The 21611-nt window shown below is 41.9% G+C and overlaps 1 protein-coding gene across 6 annotated transcripts in view; it reads right to left on the minus strand.

Annotated features, from left to right (window-relative positions):
* Window positions 1-454: 454 nt before the first annotated feature.
* Window positions 455-21611, minus strand: part of LOC137632901 (putative divalent cation/proton antiporter TMEM165) — a 142138-nt gene continuing 120981 nt past the window's right edge. For all 6 annotated transcript variants that reach the window (XM_068365000.1, XM_068364998.1, XM_068364997.1 and 3 more), the window contains 3 exons: window positions 16177-16362; window positions 14731-14836; window positions 455-4342 (listed from right to left, as the gene is read on the minus strand). In XM_068365000.1, coding sequence (XP_068221101.1) covers window positions 4278-4342; window positions 14731-14836; window positions 16177-16362 — 357 coding nt within the window. In that variant the 3' untranslated portion in view covers window positions 455-4277. The remainder of the gene's footprint in view (window positions 4343-14730; window positions 14837-16176; window positions 16363-21611) is intronic.

The raw sequence follows: 21611 nt of genomic DNA on the forward strand, positions 1-21611 counted from the left end.
CAAGGTACCTGTCTGTACATGAAAATGTGTGGGCTCTCCTGTATTGAGGAGTCCGACATCTTCATTCTCCACAATTGACGATATAATATTACCCCTTGCATTTGCTAAAACATCACCCCATAAAGGATGTCTACTATTAAGGTCTCCTAGTAAGAGAAAGGGTTGTGGGAGTTGTTTAATCACCTCTACTATATTATCATATGAGATGTTATCATTTGGAGGCAAGTAAAGAGAACAGATTGTGTATTTTCTCCCTATATCAATCTGTACAGCCACTGCCTGCAGAGGGGTACAGATAGACAAAGATATTTGGGGAACATCTCGACGAACGTATATAAGACTTCCCCCATGGCTCCCTGCTCGTTGATCATATCTGCCTCTCTTAGAATCAATTAGAACAATCTAAAAATAAAAAAGCAGCTAAAACACAAAAGGTGAAAGAAGGAATCAGAAGTCTACGCGCTACAGCAGGGGGCTTTATTTTGAAAAGCTTAAAGCAACCTGCCTAATGGCATTTACATAAGTTCTTTACACCATGCCCCTCTCCTTTACATAAGGCACTTTCTCAAAGTTTTCCTTAGCTCAAATACACTGTCCAACATTCCACGAGTATTGCTCATCTTTCCGTAGGGACAAACAGGACTGACGAATGCAAGTTAGTCTCTCACAACCAAGACAGCTAGGTAACAGACATGAAACATGATGACAATGGTGACTTTCTGATTTACATCATGATATACTAAAAATACCTAACATTAGACAATTTGAATCTGTTTTAATTAAGAGTCATGCATTTTAAATAAGATATATATAGAGTAATTTGTTTTATTTGCCCGTGTATTCTTTTCTACATATTTTCCTATACTTTTCATTGATCTACATAAGTTACATAAATGAGTGGGATCATATTCATGTGAAAAAAATGAACCCTCTCAAAAAATAGTCTTAAGATTCTTTCCAACATTTAAAGCATAACAATTTGCTTAGTCGCTCCCCATATTCAAAACTCACTGATAACAATATGTAAAAAACCTGATGCAGACTTGAATAACGCTGTATTTTTCATGCCTATAAACAATTACAAAACATAGAATTCTCTAATGTAGGCTAAGGTTTGTCACCCTAAGTAGGATCTCATAAATAAATTTAATGAACTACATAATAAGTAATGACAAAATAATATACATGAGTAAAGTACCGTTGCTCAAAGTTGAAACTCTTTATACCCTTAATGCTATGGTAGTGACAGGTGGATTTAAATATAAATATAAATATATATATATATATATATATATATATATATATATATATATATATATATATATATATATATATATATATATATATATATATATAAATATCTAACACTACACAAGAAACCAGCCCTTCTATATAATAAAAAAGTTGAGGAATCTGATAAACAAAAAATTTGTATTCTGTACTTTATAATCTATAACAAAGCCAGAATACATAATACAGAAAATGAGAAAAATATGAACAAACTGACAGTATTATTTCACCATAATCATAAAGTTTTGTAAAATGTTCATCACAAATACACCAATCTACTTCACTAACGTCATTACGCCTGGTCAAAAGCAATATACCTTTTGTTAATTCATAACCATAATGATTGATGCTTCAACTTTGCATGAGAAGCAACCTATTTCACTGGTGGTTTAAAGGCCGCTCATAAATGGCAGAAACAAGGGACACTAATATTGCCCTATCAAGCACTACAATGCCCTAGAGACTGACCTTATATTACATTACATATGATCAGTGCTCAAGCCACCTCTCCACCCAAGCTAAGACCAAGGAGGGCTACGCAATGGCTGCTGATAACTCAGTAGATAGACCTAAAGGCTCCCCCCAAACACCACATCCTTAGCTCACAAGGACAGTGAGGTTGCAGCGACCAAAGGAACTAACGAATTTGAGCAGGACTCGAACCTCAGTCTGGTAATCACCACCAGGAAAGGACGCTACTATCAGGCCGCCACAACACCTTATTCTGTCTACGACTGCCAGTTTTAGGCCCTTCAATAGGTGCAAATAGAATTATCATAAAAATAAAAAGGATTAACAAGCTATTATAAAGCAGCACCTCTTCTTTGGATGTCCATGATGCTTTCTGAAAATCCAAAGCAGTGTCTCCTCTTGGGTCATCAATTATGGAAGACTTATGCCATGGCCAAGCATAAAATCTGACACTACAAAATGAGTAGCATGCATTAATTCAGAAGACAAAGGCAACAGTTCTAAAATTAGAAAAAAATAATATATTAGGCCTCCACAAATTTATGATGATGCAAAATTATATTGATTGTAAGATGCAATGAAAAAAAGGTAAATAAATTGTCAACATTACTCCTTTTACAGTAGATTACCTCTTGGTTTCACTAAGTCATAAACTACCATTATCACTATTATTATTACTAGCTAAGCTAAAACCCTTGTTAGGAAAGGAGCATGCTATAAGCCCCAGGGCTCCAACAGGAAAAAATAGCCCACTGAGGAAAGGAAATAAAAAACAAACAAGAGAAGTAATGAACAATGAAAATAAAATAATTAAAATGATAAATTTCTTAAGCCCAAAATTAAGTATGGCCAAATAACTGCAGCAATTGGAAACAGCAAAAAAAAACAAGGTCAGGCAAATGACCCCTCAGTTCAGAATTGTTACTGATAAACCTTGGACCTGGGGAATAATAAAAATGGGCCTGGGGAATATTGATAAACCTGGGACCTGGAGAATATTGATAAAACTAGGACCTGAGTAATATTGATAAACCTGGGACCTGGGGAATACTGATAAACCTGGGACCTGGGGAACACTGATAAACCTTGGACCTGGAGATTATTGATAAACCTGGGACCTGGGGAATACTGATAAACCTTGGACCTGGAGAATATTAATAGACCTGGGACATATTGATAAAACCTGGACCTGAGTAATATTGATGAACATGGGACCTCTGGAATACTGATAAACCTGGGACCTGAGTAATATTGATAAGCCTGGGACCTTGGGAATATTGATGAAACAGACCTGAGGAGAATAGCAAGGGGCGAGTGCTTTATGGGCTTTACACACCCACCTTTAAGTACGTACCTATTGCCCTTGTTTTAGGTAGAAACTCTGACCAGACATAATGATAATTAATGGAGAGTTGTAACTCCTTTGAATGCACTTGCAAACAGGATTTAAATCAACAAGAATAGAGGTGTTACATCAATGAACATACCAATGGCACATTTAATACATGGCTTTTTTTATTTTACTAGGAAAGCAGATGCTGCAAAAGGTTTCATTCGGTTAATCTACTTCACTTCAAAGAATAATTCTCAATAAACAATTTTTTGGAGGGGAAGTCTTGCTTTAAAAAGTTATTTTTTTTCAGTGTCATTTTTAAGAAATTGTGCTCCTAAAAAGCTCCAGTTACGGGAGTTTTATCAATAAATTTTCACTCCTTCAAAACTCCAGCTAAGGGAGTTTTATCCATACTATTTCACATTGCAAAAACAAAAAAGTACAACACTTTCTCACAGTTACTGATTTGACTTTTTCCGTTTACTCTTGTCCACATTTTCTATGAACAAAATCAATCCACAAATTACTCGCAATATACACATCCGGGTGTGAAATTTACTTCAAAAGGTAGAAAATTATTTCCATTTAAAAAAAATATACACGCATATTCTACAAACTGGAAGTTACTGAAATCTTATCAATTTTAAAAACTGTTTCTCAGAAACAGTGGCCACTTTGAAATATAGTCCATTTCAAACTTTACATATACTGTACAGCTGTATTCTAGAATATGCAGTCTAAGATTGGTACACAGTACATGTTTTACACATTTATCATGATTACAATACTCGCCAACTATCTTACTTTTCCCAAATGGTCAGTGACAAAACTAGTTGTGGGAATTCCATTACACCTAAATAAAAATTTTGAATTATAAAAAAATAGAAAGAAACTATCAAAGCAAAGTTGAAAACCCACAATTAATACTAATATCTGTAGCCCATTTGCTAATCTACCTAAAGACTAGGCTTAAATAAGTGATTACATACATGGATCTTTTCAATAACCATTTGGTGCAAGAACACAGCCTCCTTATTAGGAGGCATTTAAAACCTTTCCTGTCCATCAGAGTATTGACGTATTGTCCTTATTTCTGCGGTTAAATTAAGAAAAAAATAACATCTTCACAAGGTTTAGCAAACAAAACTTGTACATTTACAAGCTATGTACAATGAGCAGTGCTTCAGGGGCCCATGATTAATGCTGATACAGCAAATATAAGGAAGGTTACGCCACCAATAATAGTAACTGGAAAGGAAAATAAAATCAAAATTAGTTTCATCAACAATAATAACTGATTAATAATATTAAAATTTGCAACATTACATACAGTACTTGAAAAACAACATCATGACAAATTCGAAGATAATTTCTATTTTTCCCAACCATACAAACCTTAGCTATTTACATTGGGTTTACCTTTTAGCGCAGCTGAAATGACGAGCCAATAGTTTTAACGAGGGTTAATTACCCCAGCGCTAGTTAGCGGGGGGTAGGGGAAGGGTAGCTTGCTACCCCCCCCCCCCCACACACACACACGCCGGTGACTTGCTTCACTTCACTTAGAGGTAGGACTTGACTTGGGGGTCAGGGATGGCGGGCACATATGTGTAAATACAGTAGCTAAGGTTTGTATGGTTAGGAAAAATACAAATTATCTTCGAATTTGTCATTTGTTCCGTAACCGAAATACAAACCACGCTATTTACATTGGGTGACTTACCCCTTAGGAAGGGTGGAAAGTCCCCAGCCTTATTGACTTCGGCTTGCCCGGGGGCTCGATCCCACAGTGAGCAGCACTAGAGAGATTGAGCCCCTGTACCTCACAAGTTCCTAGCATCTCTAGGAACGAGTGGTCTACATAAGCAGTGTGTGGAGGAGAGTGTGACTCGTCCTATGAAGTTGACCTTGAGACCTTCAGATAGGAATTCTAAGATAGGACGTTCCCAATACCACCTCGTCAGGGTATGGGAGACGCAACAGAATTAAGCTTAATACTAGGAGCACAAAGAAGCATGGGTTACCTGCAGAGGTCGAGGTCAGCTATGCGAGGACCAGGATGCTGCTTCCCCAAGAGAGGGGAGAATGAAGAAAGAAGTAAGGGTCAGACATACTCTTTCATTCACGCAGACTAAGACCGGGTAACAACGCCCTCAACCTACTGCTACTTGTCCAAAAAGGAGCCTGAGGTTAGACCAGCTGTAGTGCAGCCACCACAGGGCTGATAGAAAACGTATTGAGGCTCCTGTGGGTCACGTCTTGCAGGTAGTGGGCTGTGAAGGTCGTTTGACGCTTCCAGACCCCAGTTTGAAGTACCTGCGTCACAGAGAAGTTTCTCTTGAAGGCCAGGGATGTAGCAATACCCGACATCGTGGGCCCGAGGGCGACGTGATGGAGGAGGGTCAGGATTCAGGGCATGGTGGATAACCCTTCGAATCCAAGCTGAGATGGTGTTCCTGGTGACCCTCCTCTTAGTCCTGCCTGTGCTCACAAACAAAGCTCGCACTTGAGGACGGACTGCAGCTGTTCTCTTCAAGTAGTGCCTCAGACACCTCACTGGACATAGTAGCAGCTGGTCTGGGTCGCTTGTTACAGAACGGAGACTCGCGATCCTGAAAGAGTTGAACCGAGGATCCGGCACTCCAGGATTCTGAGTCTTGGCAACAAACTCAGGGACAAACCTGAACGTTACCTCCCCCCATCCCCTTGAATGGGCGATGTCGTACGAGAGACCATGAAGTTCACTAACCCGCTTGGCCAAAGCCAAAGCGAGTAGGAAAGCCATCTTCCAAGACAGGTGGCGATCGGAGGCCTGGCGTAATGGCTCGAAGGGAGGTCTCTTAAGAGACCTGAGGACTCGAACCACGTTCCAAGGAGGAGGTCTCACTTCCGACTGGGGGCAGGTAAGCTCATAGCTACGTATGAGTAAAGAGAGTTCTAGCGATGAAGAAATATCCACGCCCTTCAGTCTGAAGGCCAAGCTTAAGGCTGAGCGATAGCCTTTCACTGCCGAGACAGAAAGGCGCATTTCTTCCCCTAGATAAACGAGGAAGTCCGCTATTGCTGGAATAGTGGCATCGAGTGGAGAGGTACCCCTTCCACGACACCAACCACAAAAGACTCTCCACTTTGCTTGGTAGACTCCCTCAGAGGACCTTCGCAGGTGCCGAGACATTCTCTCCGCAACCTGTTGCGAAAAGCCTCTCTCCGCGAGGAGACGCTGGATAGTCTCCAGGCATGAAGCCGAAGCGAGGCTATGGCCCTGTGAGGGACGCCGGAGTGGGGTTGTCTGAGAAGCTCGTGTTGTGGAGGAATCTCCGTCAGGAGCTGCAGAAGGTCCGGAAACCATTCCGCGTGATGCCATAGCGGAGCTACCAGAGTCATCGAACAGCTGACCGATAGTCTGGTCCTGTTGAGCACCCTTCTCATCAGACAGAACGGTGGGAAGGCGTACACGTCGATGTTGTCCCACCGTTGCTGGAAAGCATCTTGCCAGAGTGCCTTGGGGTCCGGGACTGGGGAGCAGTACAGGGGCAGCTTGAAGTTCAAAGCTGTCGCGAACAAGTCCACAGTCGGGGAACCCCACAAAGTCAAGACTTTGTTGGCTATCTGAGGATCCAAAGACCACTCGGTACTCACTATCTGCGAGGCCCTGCTCAGACTGTCGGCGAGCACATTCCTCTTGCCAGGAATGAAGCGAGCTGATAGTGTTATTGAGTGGGTTTCGGTCCACCTCAGAGTCTCTACTGCAAGATGGGATAGCTGCTGCGAAAAAGTGCCTCCCTGCTTGTTGATATAAGCCACTACCGTGGTGTTGTCGCTCATCACCACCACGGAGTGACCCGCCAGGGACCGTTGGAACTGCTGAAGAGCCATAAAGACGGCCTTCAATTCTAGCAGGTTGATGTGTAGGCACTTTTCTGATTCTGACCAAAGGCCTGAGGCCCTCTGGTTCAGAACGTGCACCCCCACCCTTCTTTTGACGCGTCCGAAAACAGAGTAAATTCCGGGGGGAGGACGAGAACTCACTCCCTTCCGCAGGTTCTCGTCGACCAGATACCACCGCAAGTCCGTCCGTTCCAGAGACCCCATTGAGTTCAGAATGTCCGGGAATCGGATCTTTGATTCCACCGGGACTTGAGCTGCCATTGAAGGGATCTCATCCTAAGGCGGCTGTTTGGAACCAGACGGGCCAGGGAGGATAGGTGACCTAAGAGATGCAACCACTATTGGGCGGGGAGTTCTTCTCGCCTGAGGAAGGGCTCCGCCACCCTCCTCAGTCTTGCTATCTGGTCGTCTGATGGAAAGGCTTTGTGGCGATTGGTGTCTATTAGCATGCCTAGATAAACCAGTCGTTGGGACGGCTGCAGAGAGGACTTCTCGAGGTTTACCACGATCCCCAGATCCTGGCAAAGATCCAGAAGCCTGTCTCGGTGCCGAAGAAGGGTCGACTCCGAGTCTGCTAGGATCAGCCAATCGTCCAGATAACGAAGGAGACGAATGCCGTTCCTGTGCGCCCAAGATGAAATCAGGGTGAACACTCTGATGAACACCTGAGGAGCTGTGGAGAGACCGAAACACAGCACCTTGAACTGGTAGATCTTGTCGTCTAGGCAAAATCTCAGGTACTTCCTGGAAGACGGATGGATTGGGATCTGGAAGTATGCGTCCTTTAGATCCAGTGTGCACATGAAGTCTTGTGGTCTCACCGCAAGTCTGACTGTGTCTGCTGTCTCCATGCTGAACCGGGTTTGCTTGACAAACCCGTTCAGAGCTGAGAGGTCGATGACGGGTCTCCAGCCTCCAGTAGCCTTCTTTACAAGAAAGAGTCGACCGAAGAAGCCTGGGGAGCCGTCGACGACGTCCTGGAGAGCACCCTTCTCGAGCATGGTCTCAACTTCGGCCTGAAGGGCCAGCCCCTTTGCCGATCCCGTGGCATAGGAGCTCAACGACACTGGATTCGCTGTCAGGGGAGGTTGAGATGTTGTGAACGGGACGCGATAGCCTTGGCCGATCACTGAGACCGTCCAAGCATCGGCCCAGTGTTGCTGCCACCTGCGGACACAACGCTGAAGGCATCCCCCCACAGGTGGACACGCAGGGGGACTGCCACCCCTAGGGCTTGCGGCCGCGGCCGCCACCCCTAAGAGTCTTGCCTCCCCTGGAGGGCTTACCGCCCCTCTTGACCTTGGCTGGAAAGGGCTGGGGCTTAGACACCACCTTCTTAACTGCCGGTGCCTGCTTTGGAGCCTTACGAGGCTGTTGCTGCTGTTGCGGCGGGGCTGGAGGCTTATAGGGCCGAGTTGTAAGGGCCCTATGGAGGAGGGAGTCCATTCTGGATCTCCTCCACCTCTCAGCCGTTCGCTCCATGTCTTGAAGCTCAAACAGGTTCTCCCCCAGAAGGGAAGCATGTCGGAACCTACACACATCCACGGCGGGGACCTTCGGATGGAATCTCTCGGACACAGCATCACGACGCTTCAACACCGAGTTGGCCCACAGGGTGGTAACCTGGTGCGCCAAAAACTCGATGGAGCGGGTGCCCGAGAGCAAGAAGGTCTCCAGGGCCTTCCTATTGGTCTCCTTGGCCAAGTCCTCCAAGCGCAATAGGATGCCCAGAGATCCTAGCCATAAGTCCAGCCACGAAGTGGCCTGCATGGCACACTTAGCGACCTTCTCGTGGCTAAGGATCTCTGCCGCCGAGAACGGCACCTGCCGGGCAGAGAGCTCCTCAAGGGGAACTCCCTTCGCCAGCTCCTCCACAGAGTGATGGAGAGGAAGAGCGAGGTTGGGCTCACCCAGGATCTCGAAATACCTCCTCTGTTGAAGACGAGGAGGAGGGATGAGCTTGTTCCTGGCAGTGGAACGACTGGAGGAGGCAAAAAGTGCGAGCTGAGCGTTGGCCCTAGCTCTGGCACTCTTCAGACCCCGAGACCAGGGCAGAGCCGCACTGGTCTTAGGGGCCTTCCGAACATCAAACACTTCATCCAAGATCGTGTCTTTGCCTTCACGGGGGGCGATGACTGGATCCATAAGCCCGTTAAGTTGCCTTATCAGGCTTAGGACCTGCCAGAAGTCATGTTCGGATTCCTGATGTTCTCCTCCCTGCGGGCTGGCAGCTAAGTCTCCTGCCCCAGGGATCTTTTCCTGGGGTGAAACGTGGACATTCCCCCGGGTAGTCGTGGGTTCCTGGCGAATCCTTGAAGAGGATTTAGGGATGGTCTTGGAGTCCTTGGATTTCCTCCTGGGAGGGATACAGGATCCCAATAAAGAGGTTCGAAGGGCCCCTTCCTCACGAGATAATTCTCCTCCATGAAGCGAAGTCTCCCCCCTTGGTGCCGAGGGGAAGACTACCACCCCACTGGACTCACCTGAGGATGGAAAGGCCTCGTCCACGGGAGAAGGAGAAAGCACTCGGGCAGGAGAAGGGGCCTTCGCGACCGACCTCTTGGGAACCAACTTCGCCCTGGGGGAAGTCACCACGAAGTCCACTCCTCTCTTTCTCTTCAGCGTAGGAGAGACAGCCGTTAGTTTGTTACCCTGGTTGGCGAGTGCTGGTTTCATAACCCTCACTAACGCCCGCGCCAGAGGACCACACCAAGTCTGTTGCTCCAAGGACAGAGAGTCCGAAATCCTCGCTAAAGGGAAAAGGATCGGGCGATCCTTTGCAGTGGACACCACAGTACCTGCCTGAAAAGATGGTGGGGAAGAATGATGTACTAACCTCTCCTCAGTAGTATCCTTGTCCTGCACTACCAACCTGTGTTTGGGTGGAGGTGATCCCGAGCGTTGTCTAGGAACACGCGTTCCTGCTGCTACTACCGACTGTGGAATTCGCCGCAAACGATGGTTGCGCGAGGGCGAATGGTCGAGCGGGCGCGCGGGCGAGCGGGCGGGCGGGCGGGCGAGCAGGCGAGCGGTCGCGCGGGCACGCAGGCGAGCGGGCACACAGGCGAGCGGTCACGTGGGCGCGCAGGCGAGCGGTCGTGAGGGTGGGCAGGTGAATGAGCGCGTGTCCGAGGCGGCGAACACAAGCGTTGGCGCGATGGCGAGAAAATGCGCTGCCGCGTGGGTGAGGAAGACCGCTGGCGATGTGGATCAACAGGCGATCGGAGATGAGCTGGTGAGCGCTGACGCGCAGGTAGGCGATAGCGCGTTGAGGCATGGGGACGCGTTGGCGAGCGATAGCGAGCGGTATGCGCCGGTGAGCGATCGCGCGATGGCGAGCTAGTAGCTGGCGAACCATGTCCCTTCAGGACCTCCGGCTGACAAAGCGTTGGAGAACGTTGGCGCGCAGGCTGTAACACACGCAGGCGGTCCGAAGATCGCCGAGAAACAGGTGATCTCTGATGCGTGAACGCTGGTGAATAGGCAATACCAAAATCGCCTGTGCGCGCTGACGAGCAGGTGAACGCTGGCGCGTAGGCGATCGTTGACGCGTGGCAGAACGCTGGTGAATAGGCGATACTAAAATCGCCTGTGCGTGCTGGCGAGCAGGTGATTGCTGGCGCGTAGGTGATTGCTGGTGAGCAGGAGCTCGCTGGCGAGCAGGAGGTCGACGCGTGAGATCCTGCGAAGGGACAGGTGGCGTGCCGCGTTCACGAGCAGGACCAGGAAGATCGCTGGCGCGTTGGCGAACATGTGCTTTTGACACACGCGCTGAACGATGTTGCTTAGCCACAGGATCAGAAGACTGATGGCGAGCAGGGAGCTCAGCAGTTACTGTAGGATGGTCAGAGACCGCAGGGCGATGATCCTCAAATGAGCGCTGACGCTCAGAAGAGAGCTGGCGAGGAGGGTGAACATCAGGAGAGCGCCAACAAGCAGGAGAGTCTTGACGAGCAGGAGAGCGCCAACGAGCAGGAGAGCGCCGACGAGCAGGAGAGCGCTGACGAGCAGGAGAGCTCTGACGAGCGGGAGAGCGCTGACGAGCAGGAGAGCGCCTGTGCGCTAGCACTGCTCGTGAAAAGGAAGAATCCCTTTGCCCCGAAGGGACCGTTGCCCGTCGGGTGACGAGTTCTCCAGAAGGTGAAGATCTGGCAGGAGTTGGTGAACGGTCTGCAGAGGTGTCCAAGGAAGACGGAGCTATAGGTTGAGGCTGACGAGGAGAGTCCCCTTCGGAGAAAGAAGATCCAAAAAGGCGCCTCTTAACCCCCTTGTAAGGGGAAGGGAGGCCCTTGCGACGTAGCGGACGGTGAGCCTTACGGCGGAGGCGGCCTCGGGGAAGATCATCGGGACCATCGGTCCTCCGAAGGGGAGTCTCAGTCAAAGCACTTCCCTTAGAAGGAAGCTGAGCAGCAGCAGACCGAAGGACTCACTTCCCCCTTCGAAGGATGTACGGACGGGGGAGGAGAGCCCTCAGCACCATCATCCGCAACTGCACCTGCGGAGGATTGCCCAGCCACGTCGGAGGCCTCTGCCACCACGACGTCGACGATAGACAGAGGGTCTACTTCTGCTACCGCCGGCGACTGCTTAACAGCGGCCCCCAACGAGACAAGGTCAATAAAGGCGACCCTGGAGGGCAAGCCCTTAAGCCCCAGGGAAGACCAAATCTGCAAAAGATCATCGTTAGTTAAAGCATTATCAATAACCTCCCTTGGAGGAGGAGGGGGAACCGCCTCGCTATGGGAGGCGACGCCCTCTCCCCTCACCCAAGGTCGGGAAACAGAATTAGGGCCTGCGCTACCACTCGGCCGACTCTCCTTAGGAGCCGGACGAGGGGGGAGCTTCGGAGGAGGTTTGGGCGGCGGAAGAAGAATCCCGAGAACCTTCCTCCTTCAAGGCTAACCCCGAAGGAGAACGGTCTCTCCTGGACTTCTTCTTATGGCGGCGGCCAAACCTCTCCCACTGGGAGGCAGACTACTCCCTGCACTCACGGCACATGTTCTCCTGGTCACACCGTCGGCCCCGACATTGAGGGCAAAGGGTGTGCGGGTCCGTAGCTACGTCCGACATAAAGGTCCCACAAGGACGACCGGCAACTCCAGGGCATGTACGCATTGTAAAATAATAATAATGAAGGTCAACTTCCAACCAACACACACGCTGTAGAAAGAAAAAGCAGAAAAATTAAAGGCTGTCACGAGGACGATGAACAGACACGTCTGATCACCGCCGAGCCAAAAGTGAAGTGAAGCAAGTCACCGGTGTGGGGGGGGAGGGGTAGCAAGCTACCCTTCCCCTACCCCCCGCTAACTAGCGCGGGGGTAATTAACCCTCGTTAAAACTATTGGCTCGTCATTTCAGCTGCGCTAAAAGGTAAACCCAATGTAAATAGCGTGATTTGTATTTCGGTTACGGAACAAATCCTGTTTAAAAAGAAGTCACAAGAATATACACACAAGCTCTTCATAAAAAAATCTCCCCTTTATAATAAAGAGCAAGTGTGACTTTATATATAAATACTATATACAAATTTTTTCCTGTCATGCTCAGCGACAAGACATAAAACCATTATGGGTCTCTCCCAATCCCTCGGGTAGGGGGGAGAGGGAGTAGCCACACCCTGGTGAGATGGGTCGTAGTCAGGAAATTGGAAGGGGGTGGAAAGGGTAGGATCTGTGTGCATGGGCGTGAATATCTATCTAGATATTTAGCTGTCACTTTTGATGGATCACATATAATAGTTTATTCATATACTGTACATTGTACTGCATGTGTTTCACATTCATACATTGTAACAGTATTTTTTTTTATTGTATCTTGCACTCTATGACACTGTCAACAGAACCGGTTAGAGTCTGTTTTTTCTTGCATTGATCTGTTTGAATTTTTGTGACCTTCTTACACTGAAAATGTTGCATAAAAAGCTTGCTGTCTGTTGAAATGAAGTTAGCTGCATTCATACCGTCTCTCAGTTACTACCCAACTGGCGATCCACACATGTGTAACTTGGCGACATATGAGAGATTGACGATGAGGCATCTTACAATTTTTGAGATTTTATCTCATTGAATAGTTTTCTTTTGTGACATCACTTAACCTGTTCCATCACTTCAAAGTGGCTGGAAATTTTATGAATGATACCCCCACACAAGTTCTAAATACCTTTACTTTTTGTATGTTTTCTTACATGAAAACCTGGCTTTAAGTCCTCCATTTTGACATTTGAATGAGAACAAGTGTTCTAAGCAATGCAACTTTTGTCAATACTGATACAATTATCAGGCCTTTGGGGGTAGAGGGTTGATTGCACAAAAGGGGAGTTGACAGGGTACCAGTAAAAACTATAAATAAAAATTTGCAACATTATTATTTATTATATTACTAGTGTATGTGACTTGTCAAAAATGACGGCTAAATATTTAGGTAGCTATGCACACACGCGCATACCCCTCTCACACGGGTATGACTACACCCTCTCCACCCTACCCGATGGACGGGAAGAGCTGGGCGTGACCAGAAAAAATATAATTATATTTACCGTATATACTCGTGTAATATTCGACTTCCTGTAATGTTCGACTCCCCTATTTTACCTTCAAAATCATGAATTCATCATATACCTCATGTAATGTTGGAGTCTTGATTTTGGCAGTAGGCTAGAGGTCTTTTATCTCCAGCATACCATAATTACCAATAAAGTAAAGGTTATGCCTAAGTGCGACAAACAAATGTATAAAACAAATCGGAGCACCTAAATACTAACATCTGTTTACAATAACAATTGAGTATTCAGCGTACATTTTCTAGCGAACACTTTAGTTGCAAACAGACGATTATCATCACCGCCTAATAGCTTTCAAAAACAAGCAAACACTACAAGTAGCAAACAAAATTAGTTCATCGTTTTGAGTAACAAATTACCATTACCGGTAATTGCAGGTAATTACCGTAATTATAATTACCCGTTATGCTAATCATTTTTTTTCCTCACAATATATATGAATAAGAATTTACTCATAACCTATCAAGATGTCTACCAAGAAATATAAAAAGATTACTGAAAAATTCAAGCTTCAAGTTATTGCAGCCGCTGTCCACTGAAACGACAAATAACGTTCAAGCCGTAAAAATGTTTGGAGTTACCGAAACTAGCGTTCGAACTTGGAGAAAAAAAAAAGTGGATTCAATTAAGAAAATTTTTTGCGGTTTATTATTAATATTAATTAATATACCATAACAAGTAAAATAAAATGAGCCTAATTTTTTCATTAACCATATCACGTTATAACATACGCAACCCGACAGTTTGCTAGCTTCATACCTGCTGTGTTATGGTAAAGTCATTACTCGTAGCGGAAAAAAACTATTTATGATGGTTTAGGAAATAAAATCCATGCTAATAATATGCCTGGTGTTAAATGAACATGGTTAGTACTGTATATATAGGCCTAGCCTATGTTTACCTACCGGGGTAGGTAGCATAGCCTCGGGTAATGTTCGCGTAGGCCTAGCTTACGTTTACCTACCGGTAGGCCAGAAATTTTTACTTTTTCAAATATATATCTCGTGTAATGTTCGACCCTTACTTTTTTAACTGAAAAATAGGCCTTCAAAAATCGAACATTACACGAGTATATACGGTATATATATAGCCAGATGAAATCTTTTGAAAGGAAATGGCCTTATGGTCCAATATTGCCTAGATCATAAAATAAAATTGATTTAAAGATAATAATAAGACATTTTACCTGTTCTAACTGATATTTTTGTAGCTATCATACGACCACCTAATACTCCCAAACCGGTACACAAGAAGTGACCTAATAGTCCTCCAACGATCACACCATAGACATCCTGAAAACAAATAAAAAAAAGTATTATACAAAGGCAATTACAACATTCAAGCAATACTTCAACATTATGAAACATGAAAAGCTAATACAGTATAGTACTAGTTTTCTACCTTTAGCCATGAACAGGGGCTGTTAATACATTATTCTATAATCAAACAGTAACTGCTATTATTACTAAAATTACAATTCATACATTTTTATTCTATCACAATATCTGATTGGCTATTCTGCTTGTTACACGGTCTTCAAAGGCGTGTGCATAAATCTCCTCGGCATCTTGGATAAAAATGAAAATCCTTTAAGGGCTAGAACATATTCCCATATTCGATTACCAATTATATCAACATCCCAACCAAAGTCTTTAACATCATTCATATTAGCGGGTGAGGGGGACCACTTTAAAAAAAAAAAATTATGAAGTTCTTGAAGTGGACATCTCATCGGCACACGTAACAGAGAAAACTTCTAAACTAAAAGTATCACCTCACACACACAATTAGGTGGTCCAATTTATTCCTTCTGGATTAGAAACAGCTATGAGCTTCAAGAATATTCATTGAAATGATTTTATCTAAATGGAATACCTATAAAATTTGAATGGACTTCTAAGTAAACTTTGTATAATTAATGATAAAATACCAGAGAAATCTATGTCAGAGGGAGGATATGAGGCTAAAGTTGGGAATAGGATAAAAGCAGCTTAGGGGAAGTGGAGAGAGCTAGCAGGAATGGTATGTGATTAGAAAATGCCAATCAAGATAAAGTCAATGTCTATATTATTATTATTATTATTATTACTTGCTAAGCTACAACGCTAGTTAGAAAAGCAGGATGCTATAAGTCCAGGGGCTCCAAAAGGAAAAATAGCCAAATGAGGAAAGGAAAAAAGGAAAGTAAAATATTCTAAGAAAAGTAACAACATTAAAATGAATATCTCCTGTACAAACTATAAAAACTTGAACAAAACAAGAGGAAGAGAAATAAGATACAATAGTGTGATCAAGTGTACCCTAAAGCAAGAGAACTCTAACTCAAGACAGTGGAAGACTGTAATAAGACCAGTATTAATGTATGGATTGGAAACTTGGGCTCTAAGACTGAAAGAGGAAATGGAAACCAAGAGAACAGACATGAGAATACTGAGGTGGATTATGGGAATATCACTGCTTGAAAGACTTGAAAATTAGATGGCAAGATAGGGTGAAGGATGATATAGGGAGAAGAAGTTTGATGGAAGAGGATCATATTGATAGAAGGAATTGGCAACTAGACAACCAACTCCTTAATGCAGAGATGATGGTAGGAAAGAAGACAAGGGAAATCTAGAAGAGGACAACTTACCTCCCTTGCTGCCATAACAACAGTAGCAATTTGGGATCGATCGCCCCATTCGGCAAGGAAAGTTAAGGTAAGAGCTTGCCAAAAGATACGGGAAACCACAGTTAAGATTCGACCTAGAATCTTGTTACGCTTCGGTCCTCTTCCTCTCATTCCAGCTCCGCCCTCCTCAAGAGGTTCCTTTTGAAGCTGAGGGGAGAGAAGAGAAAAGCACATTAATAGCTGTCCATCTTGTGAAATAAAATTTGCAGGCAATGCATATGACGGTTAATGTAAAGAGATCGGGATAAATAAAAGGATTATGAAAACAGGTAACACAAAAGTATGGCAAAATTAAAGTAATTTAAATTGGTAATCTGAGTATATGTATAGTTTAAAAAAAACAGAATTTTCTTTAAATAATCATACCGAGACAAGTATGGGATATCTTATTCAAAAGTGAAACTACAATTTACAAATCACAAGTATCAAGAAGAACAAAAAAATATATCTTAACAACTCCCACATAAAAGACAGCATTCCTTTAAAAAAAAGAAACTGTTTTTTGTGATTAAATAAGCTATAAAACAAAAATCAAATATATACATTACATCATTGGCTATAACAGTTATTTTCTATGACAAAATAAACAATGTGTAATATGAATACACCACAAAAATAGTAAAAGATCCGAATAGAACAACGAAACAATTACTGCCTATAGTAAACAAAGCACAAAGCAGTTCCTATACAAAAGTCCCAAAGCAAAAAAAAAAAAGGGATTTTGACGTAAGAAAAATCTATTTTTGGGTGAGATAGCAATGTCGTCCTGATGGAAGTTCCTTCTGGCAACTTCGACAGTATAACATTTCTGCGATTGATATTACAAGAGAATTACCGTCAGGTATCACGGGGTTCCAACCCCCGGAAACCACTACCCGAAGATATCGTGTATAATCAGGGACGTATCCTAAGATAACCATAGATATCTGCACCCCAAACAGACCTTACCTAGTCTCATCCACTAAGGGGAGGGATAGATAAGGAGCTGTTACACATCCTATCACCTTCAAGTGCCCCTATACGTTCCAGCTTCTCATTCCTTCGAACGCAGCTGATGGCTACAGTTCGGTTGATTTATGTGGGTGCCTTTTTTGCAGTTTTTGAAGAATAATAGTGTGTGTGTATTAAGTAATATATTAACAGATTGTATTTTAGGGAAAAGTTATACCTATATTCTAAAGGTATCTATCCCTTAGGTAGATTAAAAACATAATTAAATGAACTGAAAAATATATTTTAACAAAACATTACATAAATAAATGAGCTGAAAAAAAATATTTCAACAAAGCATTTCATAATTAAATGAACTGAAAAAAATATTATAACAAAACATTAATTGAAAATGACAAAACTTGTGTAATAAAAAACTATTTTAGGGAAAAATTATATCCATATTTTAAAGGTATCTATCCCTTTGATATTTAAAAGTATGATGAAATGAAGAAACTGAAAATATTCTTTTTTTAACAAAACATTCGTTGAAAATTAAAAAACTTTTAGTACCTTACAATTTATGTACGAGTAATTAATGATTAATTAATTAACCTGCTGATAAAATATATCTCTAAAGATACCTCCTCTTCATACCAGGTAAACATGGATTTTTCTTGCCTTTAGAAGAATTCATGTTTAAAACAATATCCCAAAATAGGGAGTTTCTGGGTGGGTACACAAAAAACAAATTCAAACTGTTGGAACCTAGATTTATGTCTACTTTAGGCTCCAGAGCCTTTAAATATGTGGCCCGGAGACTATATAATAAGCTCCCACGAAACATTCGAATGATTGAAGACATTAAGGCTTTCAAGAAGAAACTGAAGACACTCCTATTTCAAGAGTACTTTGACAGTGACGATTTAACATTAAATGAACAATACGCGATAGGAAACGTTAAATACTCTGAACGAACAAGGTAAAACGACAGTGGAGGTCCTGTAGAGAGCGGGGTTCCCCTGCTGTGTGGTACCGGAAAAGCAGCCATCAAAGTAAAGTACAGTGAAAGTAAAATCTAATTTTAGATGAAAGGATTCACAGCTAATAATGAGTGGAGCTACAAAATTATTCTTCATATTAGCAGTGGTATATCTACAGCTTACTCCAGACAGTAGAATCTTAAATCTATATGAAATCATTAACTCCCAATTCCTTGTTAGTAAACCCTCATACCTGAAAACGCTTACTATTCCTTCATTAAGGATTAATTCGTTTAAGACTGGTCTTCATTAATATAAAATTAAATTATAAATAAATGAGATGAAATGGTATTTGCCAGTATTATATATCAATATTACCAATGGCCATAATTTGGTTGTTGGCATTAATACAAAATAAAATACTCATAGGCATAAATTTCTGACAGTTTTAATGTCATGCAGAAAATTAAAAAGTCAATTTTTAAAATCTTCTAACTCTAATTCAATATATCTTTTGCAACAAGGTCTAATGGGCACGTATAACTATTTGGACGAGAAAACAAGACAATACATGTGAGCTAACGCTAGCTATCAATATTCGTAAATATTCTGATTATGTACAAGACTAAATATGCTTAAAAAAATAGATATTTGAAAGATTAACATATACCATACATACTGTATATACACTGTATGGATCTATGAGAAAATACTACATGTTAAGTTCATGCTACTTATCAGACTTGAGGAAAGCAGTTCAATCAAAATGTGTAAAATACAGAATTTCTGTGAACTTCAAATCCTAAAACACATTTTGCCCTTAATGGAACAATAATTATATTGTACACAAGAATATTTTCAATTTGTTGAGCAGAGGTTTCCAAAAGAACTTATAAAACTGACATACTCCAATCAACCAGAAATAAGCTGCACTCAACATTACCTTTATAAAACATGTACTATCCAGTACCCTAGTGTTTTTAGTGTTTGTGTTTTTTATTTATATTTCTAAAAAGGTCCTCAACTTAGAAACATTTGGAGATAAAACACAAATTCAGCTGAAATCATAAATCTCAGATATTTTATCAAAACCTCAACGAAATTCTGTAATAAAATAATATCATATTTAATGCAGTAAGCAAGACAATATTCGTAATATGAATGGGATTATTAGTTGAATTTTGCGGCTGAAAATTATAGGCCTGTGAGCTAGGTGAAGCCTACCCTAGGACAAAATTTAATAAAATTAGACTTGTTTTAATGTTGTTAATGTTTTAAAAATATTTTATTTCAATTGTCTATTATTTCTTATATAGTTTATTTATTTCCTTATTTCCTTTCCTCACTGTGCTATTTTTCTCCATTGGAGCCCTCGGGCTTATAGCATCTTGCTATTCCAACTAGGGTTGTAGCTTAGCTAATAATAATAGTCATAACTTCTTGGAAACTATTAAGTTTATAACTTGAGGACTTTCTAAGTATCTGGAATGGAGGATGACTTTAAATCCTGAAACTGATGTCTCCTTTTTTTCTAATATAAAAATAAATAAACATACTGTATGTAGTTCCAAAAGTCTATCACATAGAAAAATAGTTACTGTATTTAAAACCATTTTGTATGTTATCCTCTGCATACCCTATGACTAAGCACATATCATTCCTCCTACGCAAAAGATTCTATTAGAATATAAGGAGTTAAGAATATTTTCATTAGAATGAACATAACCTTATCAATATGTTACTTTTTAGTTACCTAAATCTTTAACAGTTTCTAAAGAATGCTGGGAATAAAATTAAAATGAGTCACACTGTAGTTTTTGACATTTTCCTTAAATTTTACCACTTTCCATTATGTAATTGTATACCCTAACCTAAAATAATTCACTGTTCAAAATAGATAAAGGTATGTTCTGGTTATCATAATAAGGGAAAATATTCAAAATTAGATATTTTATCCAATATAGCTCCCATTACTTTTACAAAGATCATTGGTGCAGATTCAAAATTAGGCAACGTATAAAAGCAAAGGGGTTATGATGAGACCGATCTAAACTTTAAGAATGTCGCAAGGGGAAAACAAATCTTTTCATATTAACAGCAATATTCATATATTTCACAAGCAACTAATCAATCTTAAGCAGACACTCACCGAAGCTTCATCACCACTGACTGTTTCCTGCTTGAACTGTAAGTAGTGAACAAGGAAATCTAGAGAGACTCTCTGTCATTAAGATCCTTACTCAAAAAGAGACAAATCCTTAAAAAACATAACATTTCAAGTTTACTATAATTCCTTATTTCCCAAACTTTAAAAGGTACTGTATATACTATACAAGTAGCAAACATCTAATACAAGGCTTTATTTCATATATTATGAAATCTACTTAAACATTTAATAATACGGTGTATACATTTGAAAGTCAGTCAACGACTTATGCTAGCAACCAAACTCAAAAACATCTAAAGATTGTAGAGTATTATCCAATCTAAAAATTAATGTAAATTTTGATCCAAAAGAATAAAGTCCACCATCTGCATGACTACAAATGAGGCAGTTGTGCGCGATTTGGTTTCCAATCTTTATTCATCAATACAAAGTCAACCAACTTTCTTTGCTCTGACTGGTTTATAAATGTGACTGTTTCCAATTTTACCCTTAAAACCTTAAAACTTTCTTTAATTCCCATTATGATTGGAAGGTTTCTGTTCAAGCTCAGGAAAAGAAGAGAAATACAGGGAGAAGAGTAACGAAGATTTAAACGAGACAAAGGAAATCAAAAGCTTAGTGTAGCAAATTAAATAAGATAAGACAGAAACTTAGGAGATAAAGGTTTACCGATATACAGATGTTTAGAACAAAAAATACAATTGAACGTGTGCTGGAAGATTTTACGAAGACATGGGATCAATAACAAACTTTGTTAAGACAAAAAAAATAAAAGATGCTGGTTCTAAAGAAAATATACAGTACTCTGTCATCTATTCAAAAAATAATAAGAAAGCTTATCACGACATCCTAATATAAACTACGATCTGTAGCAGAAGTGGCTTAGGATAACAGAATCCAAGTACAGAAATATCAAAAGGCTTAGCATTAACTAATATAGAATTTAAAGATGGATGTAGATTATTATTAGTTAAAAACCACTAAAATATTTGCTTAATATTCTTTTAAATCATTTTTATATCAAAAATTTTAAATAATTTTTATTTTTCCTAACATACTTACCGAGAACTACCGTACTTTCTTTTAGGAGATCACTGGTTATCTCTCTCTGCCGACCAGAGTTTTGAATAGTTATCCCCCCGCTCCGCGCCCTCAGTAGCTTTACCCCCCGGCATCCAGGAATGTGCCCCGAGGGTAGGATTAAGGTAGGTCGCTTGCTAGTCGGGTCACCCTCCTCATTAAGTTCTATTGAATTAGCATCATGCTAGAAGGGAAGAAGGCACTCGGGGAAGGAAGGGAGGGCCATTACCCGAAAG

This window comes from Palaemon carinicauda, chromosome 42 (genome assembly GCF_036898095.1).
Source record: "Palaemon carinicauda isolate YSFRI2023 chromosome 42, ASM3689809v2, whole genome shotgun sequence".
NCBI classification, from domain to species: domain Eukaryota; kingdom Metazoa; phylum Arthropoda; class Malacostraca; order Decapoda; family Palaemonidae; genus Palaemon; species Palaemon carinicauda.